Genomic DNA, 9,258 nt, shown 5'->3' with positions numbered 1-9,258 from the left:
ACAATTTGGAAGATCCCAGTTCTTGAGAACTACACAGTATATACACGGTTTCGTGTATCTCCCCTTAATATTTCAGAGCAAAGCAGGGTCTCTTCTCATCTCTTGCAAGCTGAGGTGAAAAATGGGCAAGAGAAACTGGATAGAATGCATTCTCCTACCAGTTGTATAGCAATGGATTTCAAAAAGGGAGTCTGTCTCGTTGTGCCCTGAAACTGTTGGACAAGTGATGTCTGACACTTGCGGAGAAGCGCTTGTCTAAATGAACTAGAAGGCTGATGCAGTACAGAGTTTCTCTAAGCATTCTTAAATCACATCACATCTTTTATATCAAAAATATCAGACCAATCAACCCCCTCGGTTACTAGGCAGCAGCTTTTTCATAGTCAACCTAAGACGTTTTCAGGTGTGCTTGTCTTCCTTTTCACAAATCACTACAGATTAATCATTAGAAGATATTAATGTCGCCACCTGGAACTTGGTTCTTATTGAAGTTAATTTTATTTCCTATCTTGCCAATTAATCATAGCAAAAAGATGTATCCACCAGAAGAAGACAAGGCTAAGAGAAGAATAAAAAACAGATTTCAGAATAAAATAATTCCCAGATTATGCATGCACATCTCATTATCAAAGTCAAGAGTTTTTCCAATTAGATTCTGATGGTGGCAAAATTATGGCATTGTGTTTAATTTAAGTATTATGTACTATACTAGTGAGCCTTTTATATAGCATAATTGCATAAATTGACTGAGAACTGTGTTTACTCAGATGCATTTCTGCTAAATCCTGCTGGGACTTTATTTTTCATCTTTCAAAAACTGGTTGAAAAACTATTGAATATTTTAGAAAATTGAGAAATATTATATTTTTATGCAAGTAATCCAAATACAGAAAACAGCCAGCTAATATTAGGTGAAATCTATATACTATAAATATATTTGAAAGGCATTTCATTACATGACACTTTGCTTAGCAGGTTTTTTTAAAGAAATTAAGAGTATAATCTGCAGATCTTGCATATGCTTTTAAAAATACCAAGTCTCATTTCACCATGCTTCAATCTTTTGAATAATTCAAGAATGATTCTATTACTTCTAATTTTTATTTCCAGTGCCATATTTCTATAAGGTGGCTCTGTCTCCACCTTATGGCCATTAGTAATCTCTTCAATCATTTCTCTACAGTCAGTTTAGAATACTTGTGGAAGACTGCCCCCTTTAGGTTAACTAAAATGGTGCACTATCAACATATGTACAATACAAAACAGGAAAAGAGCAAAGGGTTTCTTTTCCAGATATACGTTTACCAGTCCAGAAATGTTCATATCATGCAAACATCTACCTTCTAAACAATCATCATAATCAAGGTAGTTGTCGATACATCCTGCATTTTATTTTCCCCTAACTTTACTTACATTTTCTTAATTCTTCATGACCATTCAATGTATAGGTTATGGGTGTCTTCATATGAATTTGTATATGCATGTCTGCCATTAGCATAATATTCCATCGATACGATGAATTCTATGGAGACTAAAAAAGTCTTTGCTGCCATAAATTTATGAAAGCAGAGCCTATATAAAGATCAAATATTAATGCAAACTAATGCATTATAGATGACGTGCTTGACACCAAAAAGTGCCGTTAGAGATTGACTGAATAAACTACTTAGCTAGTCTTAAAAAAGTAACAACCAAATGTATAACTTGCTAAGTTACTAATAAACTGAGTTCTAGGCTGTGTTAAACCAATCATTGTCAAAAAACATCCAATGTTTTCTCAGTATTTTTTAGATTCCTATTATTTGTTTTTTTTTATTGAAAAGTTTTAAAATACAATTTTCCTTTAAAAAAACCCCCCTTCCCCCTCCCTCCTCCCCCCCTACCTCCCCCCTACCTCCCTCCCTCCTCCCCCCCCTGCCTCCCCCCCTCCCCCTCCCCGACTTCCCAGAGCTGAATATAAGGTATATATATAAAAAGAAAAAAAGAAAGGCAAACATAAGCAACCATGTACTAACAACTATAAATTCTAAAATCCATCTGCATTTAGAACATTATTATAGAAATCACGCGCTTGCATCACAGTAACCAGACGGTACCTTTTACCTTCGTGCGTCACCATCAACCCAACTGGGATCTCCCATCTAAACCTTATATCTCGTTGCTTGAGCTCTTGCACAAGAAATGTAAAATCCTTCCTTCTCCTTAAAATCTTTGGAGGAATTTCTTTTAAGACCAAAACTTCTTGATTAGCAATCACAACTTTAGTATCATAAGCAGCTCGTATAACTTCATCTCTAGTTTCCCTTTTTGCAAAATATACCACCACATCTCTAGGCAACTTTCTCTGTCTAGCAATCCATGAATTCACACGAAACACTTTATCCATGCCTCCTTTTATTTCAGATGCTGGCTGTTTCAACACTACTTCAAAAGCCTCAGAAACCAGCTGCTTTAGATCTTCCTTGGTATTCTCCTTTAAGCCTCTAACTCTAATGGCAAACTGCATCTGGTAATATTGAGCAAGACTCAGTTCCTTTTCCACTTTATCTTCATTCTCCAATACTTTTGCTTCTAATATAGCATTCTTTTGAGTCAAATCTTCTAGCTTTTCCTCCAATTCTTCCACACAGCGAGCCACTTTACACACTGAAGACAAGATGTCTGCCTTCATCACTCTGAACTTCTGTTCCATCCTCTCCTCCATTCTCTCCTCCAATTTCTCCAATTTCTCCTCCATCTGTACAAATCTATCATTAATTGATTCCAAAATTACCTGGGTGTGTTTTTCAAGAGCATCTTGTAAGTCCTTTGATGTCAATACATCAGGAGGATGCAGCGCCTGCAGTAATGATTGTTGCACAGGAGAAGTTCCAGCACTCCGAAGAGTTTTAGGGGGTGGTTTAGCCGCCATCTTTTACCAAATGTGACGCACTTTCACTTCAGATTTATAATCCAAAAAAGTCCATCAAGCTGGAGAGTAAAATATAATAATCCTCTTCACCTTTTCCTCTTGTATCGCTCTGCCTGCTCCTTTAATCCATAGTCATTCCTTCAGGCAGGGGTGGTCGCAGACGGCTGGCTCTGCTCCAAGAATCAGGAGCAGAGGCGCCGGCCAGCTGGGAGCAGCCCAGGCTACGGGGGAGTTCAATCCTTCAGCCGCCCAAGCCATAAGCTCAGGCGGCCCTGGAGAACTCTACCCCTACCTGGGAGCTCACCCCCTCCTCTTCTCCCGAGGAGGGGGCTTCAAATTCGCCCGAACAGCTGATCGGCGCTGTTTCGGGCGAAAAAACAACAGCTGAGCCGCGGGCAGCCCGGGAAGGATGTCTCCGTCGCCGCGGAGCCACCGGAAGCCAGATTCCTATTATTTGTTTTGTGCTGAAGTACAAATTTGTACTGAAGTACTATTACATATTTTTTTAGGTGTTAAGATTATGGAAATCTGTAGGTATGAATTTTAAGAAATACACATGAACGATATTATGGAGATAAACATAGAATAGATATGTACAAATATGGAAGTATTTTATTTGCTGCACTAAATTCTTAATCATGGTAAAAACAAGAAGGAAATGTATTTGATAAAACACACTTTATTCAAACAGTGTATCATAAGTTTTCATGTCCTTGACTTTGAGGGATATAAAATGAGACCAAGAGTTAAATTACCATAAGTATAAATGATTTGGTCCCAAATTTTATATTTTATAAACGACATTTTATATCATTACATAATAAACAGATGGTAACAAATCAATTTCCTATTTCTACTTGGAACATTCTAATCTTACTTCCAGTCATATGGACTCTGCACTAGGTTAACAGGTATTTATGATGACTTGTAAAATACTACATGTTGCCTGAATACTTCTGGGCATTTGAAACTTTATTTATGCATGTGATTTACTACATTCCAAATGAAGCATAAATAGATGGCAAAATTATGCTATCAACAAAACTTATCACACCTTGATGGCATTTATCCATGACAAACAGTTCATGAATCTCTTGATTATTTAGCTTTAATAAAAAGGTTAACAATGAATCCTGAAGAAAATTTTAGTAGAGATTACTTTGCAAGTGGCTGGCAGGTATCTCTTGGCACACAGCAGGGTTTTGTTTTTGTTTTGGAAGAGTCTATATGTAACAATTTTATGATTCCAGTCTAGCCAGATGGAAAAACTTTCAAAAGCTTTACATCATCCACTGGACGATCTTGCGCATTTGTTTCCATCATACCCACTCTGTTGACTATCCCAATTCCCTGGCAAACACGACCAAAGATAGTGTGCTTGCCATCAAGCCACTGGGTTGGTGCTAGTGTAATAAAGAACTGGCTTCCATTTGTATCTGGACCTGCATTTGCCATAGCAAGGATTCCTGCACCTTAAAAAGGAAAAAAATATTACTAGTTTATCATTTCTAAGTTACCTGTAACAAATATGCAAACAAATGGTAGCACCCTGGTGTATGTTTGTGGCACATCATTCCTTCACCGGTATCAAAATTCATAGTCAAATCAATAGAATTTTTGAGATTATAGGACTGCCCATGAGTTTCAGATGGCTTTTACACTTATAAGGTAAATGTAAAGGTTCCCCCGCACATGCGTGCTAGTCGTTTCCAACTCTAGGGGCCGGTGCTCATCTCCGTTTCAAAGCCGAAGAGCCAGCGCTTGTCCAAGGACGTCTCCATGGTCATGTGGCCGGCATGACTAGACGCCAAAGGCGCACAGAACACTGTTACCTTCCCACCGTAGTGGTCCCTATTTTTCTACTTGCATTTTTATGTGCTTTCGAACTGCTAGGTTAGCAGAAGCTGGGACGAGTAACAGGCGCTCACTCTGTTACGCGGCACTCGGGATTCGACCCGCCAAACTGCCGACCTTCTGATTGACAAGCTCAGCGTCCTAACCCACTGAGCCACCGCGTCCCTCTACCCCCTTTACACTTATACCAACTATTAAAATATGGGTTTAAGCTCAGGAGTTATTAATGAGATATTAATACTTAAATGGATATCTTTCCGTGACTTCAGAGCTATTGTATGCGACAACTTCATTAAGATGCCACTGATAAGGATAACATACATGCCTATTCTGGAATTGAAGTACATTTCCCATTTCTTACTCAGATGCCTGTTCATCTCTATTGACTAATAACTGGTATCCACAAGCCCTTGTAATACTAGATGCCTTTCACAGCACTCTCTGGAACGTGCTGTGTGTCATTCCCACCACTTTTAGGGTTTCTCTATAACTATTTTCTGGACTCATCCCCTAAACCTAGACTTAAAAGTTGAAAAGATTTTTATCAGTCATCTGGTCCATGAAATATTGGGTTTAGGGTTTTCACAATACCGAATGATGCTAAAAGGAATCCAACTTTGTTAGGTAGATGACTATGGCCTAACTGGTTGGGTTGGCAATATATATATAAACTATGATTGTGGTATTGTAATAGAAACTGTATTGTATCACTTTAAATGTGTGATGATTGGCCAACACTGTTTTTCCAACAGCCATAAGAGGGAACTAGAGACATAGCTTCTTTCTCTCTGTTATTCCCTTGCTTGCCATGATGAAGTGATAGGAGGAGGGCACTGCATATCTACAGTCACAGGGGAAGGCTAAGCAAATGACAACTGTTCAACCTTAGTCAGACTCAACAGGACCAAATTAGTATTTAGATGAGTTGGGGCTGATTACATTAGTACTTTGATGAAAATTCTTGCCTGTAATCTAGACTGGGAAATTGAAAAAACAACCCCAGAGAAGACTTTCATAAACTACTTTTGTAGTTTACCAAAAAAAATCTGCATAGATATCTCCATATAGTCACCAGCAGTTGAATGCATCTCAAAACAGTTTTTACCTTTTCATCCCTTCCAGGCAGATAACTATTTTGGAGCACTATGCTTCCCTCCATGGATCAGGCAACTTTCCAGACAGTTATTCATGCTTTTGTCACCTTATTGCTCAATTACTGCAATGAGGTCTACATGTCCTTGAAGACCATTTAGGAACTTCAACTGGTACAGAATGCAGAGATGCAAATAAATATGGGCTTGCCTTGGCATGCCCACATGACCTCCCTCCTACACACACTGAACTAGCGGCCAGGTGTGATTCAAAGTGCTAATAAAGCTACGTGGCATATGGCTGGGTTATCTGAAGGACAGCTTATCCACAAAAGTTTCTACCCAGCCAGATTAAACAGTGTCATCTATCAAGATTCCAGGAAATGTAACTTCTCTCAGTGGTACCTATCCTTCAGAATGACATCCTCTCAAGAAATGCATTCTGAAAGCCTTTGAAAATCTGGCTATTTTCCTAGGCGGTGGGGTAGGTTGGCTGGACTTGTGCATTATCTGGGTTGCCATCTATAACTATTTTGTAATATTTTAATATTTATTTTTACTGTATTGTTATTTTTTATTTTTATTTTGTGAGCCACCCAGAATTAGTTCAAGTCAAGCAAATAAAACATCTGTAAAAATAAACAATTTTAAAAGAAATTATAACAAAAAACCCTATTAACTCGATTTGAGCACCATCAGTAACTAATTGGGGGGATAATAATGTAAGATGTGTCTTTAAAGTATAATTTTACCCAACTGATTTGACTACAGATAATGAAGCATTTATCTAGAGCATATAAATCCTTTTAAAGGATTACCTACCTGTAAACTTTAATTCTGGGTGGAGTTCATCTTCAAACTGCTTGCCATAGATAGATGCTCCTCCTCTTCCTACCACAATAATAAGATTAAATAAATAGAAATTGAAAAGCCAAAACAGAAACTACTTCCTGCAAGTTTGTGTTTCTGGGATACCTAGATTTAATGAGACTGGAGGAATTTGAGGAAAAGCTAAATGGATAGACTGCAGCCATCTTAATATCACATTTACATTATACAATTAGTTTCTATTAACAGTATCTAAAAAACATATTTTGACTGTGTTCTTACCAGTTCCTGTTGGATCACCTCCCTGGATCATGAAATCTTTGATTATCCTATGAAACTTTGTGCCATTGTAATATCCTCGTCTAGACAGCTCAGCAAAATTTTTGCAAGTTTTGGGTGCATGTTTCCAGTATAGCTCCAAAACAATGAGCCCCATGCTGCAAATAGAGAGAATTCTCATGCTATTTAATATCTAATAAAACATTAAGATGAAAAAGCACAACATAATCAATATGGCACTTTCATATTTTACAGTGGACTTTGAAGCAGCATAATAGAAAAAAAGCTTCTGATGCTTTTGAACTTTGGTGTTGGAGAAGAGTCCTGAGAATCCCATACATAGCCATGAAAACAAACAAATGCGCCATCAAACTGACCCAGAGTTCTCACTCAGGGCACGCATTATCCTACTCGGACATATTATGTGAAGACTTAACTCTCTGGTTGTAATGGGAAAGATGGCAAGTAAACAATAGGATGGACTCAATTACAGGGGTGATTGATGAGTGCATCTTTGGAAGACCTGAAAGATCACACTGAGGACAGGTCGTCGTGGACAAAATTTGTCTTTTGAGTTTAGGATATGTGGACCTCAATTCCCAGAATTCCTCAGCCAGAAACACTGGGATATTAGCACCTCTCAACTCTTTCCCAAAAGCAGCTTTTAGGAAACTTAACCGGAATCGGTCTGCTCGACTGCAATGATTCCCACCAAGAAGTTTTCTAAGAGATTTTTTTTTAGTTCGTGCTAAGACCAAACCTGGAGCCTTCCCTTTATCATGCTGCCGAACGCTTTCTCACACCTACGTGGTTTCCATTGAAACAGTCGGCGGCTGCCAAGTGTCCGGAGGCACCGCAGCCATGCTTCCTTTGTCAGCCGCTGGGGGAATCAAATTCTCGCGCCACACTTCCGGTACCACCGACTACGTCGTCCCCTTGCGAGAGAAAGCCGAAAGGGGGCGTTGCTGATGGGAGCCCGCCTGCCTTGGGCCAATCGCTATAAAGGAATGCAGAACACTATTGTGACGGAGTCAAAAGGGGGAAATTCGAATTTGCTTTCGGTTCTCCTTTTTTTTTTTGGCTGTTTGTACGAGTGGAGGAACATTCCGGTGAGAGCGTGGGGAAGATAGTAACGCTGGAGGCGGGGATGGATTGCATGTTGCATGGAGGGATAGATAGATTTTGGCATGAAAGGAGCAAAATGAAGCTGCACTTCGTAGGATTTAGGCGAGTTTAGGAACGAAATAGCGCATGCGTGTAAAACATTGAATAGAGACTCGATTTGCATCTTGCTCTTGTTTGCAAATTAAACACCTGCCTTTAGCTCTTTTATTCGGGAGCTAAAACTTGCAACACTGAACATATCGGGGAACCAACCCTGCTCCCTGAGACAGAGTGAGATTTTCATCCAAGCAAAGTAAAATTGCGTCCTGCTTGCCTTCCCCCCCTTGATCCCTTGCCCTTGATTCTTGTAAACTATTTTTTGTTTTTAACGGGTAAGGCAAAGGAGGTCTCTGTTTCTTCCAAGAAAAAGAAGCATAAGACTACCGTTCAAAATGACTACACTTTAGTTACTATAATCAGAGGACGGTCAAAGGACTTCAGTCCCAATCTTAGGATACACGAAACAAGCCAAACGGGCTTGGTTATGATGGCTTCATTCTTGCCTGAAATAAACTGTGGCCAGGTCTACGCTGTTTGGAAGCTCACTGGTTCTACTGAGTTCAATCGTGCTGATACAAAAGCTGCTCCGGGGTGGCTCAGCATCGTTTATTGTCAGTGTTCTTGAATAATCAGAGTAAAAAATGTTGATTCTTATCCCTAAATCGAGGAGAAAAGTTGCATAATTTTCATTTGGATTGCCTGAGTGCCTGCAACACTGTAAGCATAGCATTCCAAAGTATTTTAAGTTCTTAGGCCCCACTTTCTGCCTGGGAGATAATAACATAACTACTCTGCAATTTGTAACAATTTTAAGAGCAGGAAGTTTCTAACAGATTTAATGTAAGCACATCCATCCATCCATAAATATCCATTCAAAGCATAGAGTAACTAGTAACTAGTAAGCAAAAAAAGGCTAGAGAGAAAGTAAAAGATACTATATAATTAAATTAATTTATATCAACACCATTTACTCTCCACCCCTTTCTATCCCTGCAAAGCATTCTTGCTTCCCCCATGTCTATGCAGTGCCTTTTGTTCTTAAATTTGTTCCCTTTCTCTTTGAGGATTTCATCTACTCCATCCAACCTCTTGGCCTTTTTAACAAACCCAAGAAGTGTGAGAAACACTGGA

The 9,258-nt window shown here is 39.0% G+C and overlaps 1 protein-coding gene across 2 annotated transcripts; it reads right to left on the bottom strand.

The window, feature by feature from the left end:
• Positions 1-3,524: 3,524 nt before the first annotated feature.
• On the bottom strand, positions 3,525-7,857 carry PPIL1 (peptidylprolyl isomerase like 1). 2 transcript variants are annotated; one of them, XM_083357977.1, is made up of 4 exons: positions 7,771-7,857; positions 6,967-7,121; positions 6,679-6,747; positions 3,525-4,383 (listed from the first exon to the last, which is right to left on the bottom strand). In XM_083357977.1, exons 1-4 carry the CDS (start codon positions 7,824-7,826, stop codon positions 4,163-4,165), a joined length of 501 nt encoding a protein of 166 aa, XP_083214103.1. In that variant the 5' UTR covers positions 7,827-7,857; the 3' UTR covers positions 3,525-4,162. The 2 variants fall into 2 exon arrangements, with proteins under 2 accessions (XP_083214103.1, XP_083214104.1); XM_083357978.1 differs by having other exon boundaries at positions 7,724-7,789.
• Between the last annotated feature and the right edge of the window lie 1,401 nt (positions 7,858-9,258).

The sequence above is a fragment of the Vipera ursinii genome (assembly GCF_947247035.1).
Source record: "Vipera ursinii genome assembly, chromosome: 3".
Taxonomy (NCBI): Eukaryota; Metazoa; Chordata; class Lepidosauria; order Squamata; family Viperidae; genus Vipera; species Vipera ursinii.
This window is presented reverse-complemented; position numbering and strand designations above follow the sequence as displayed.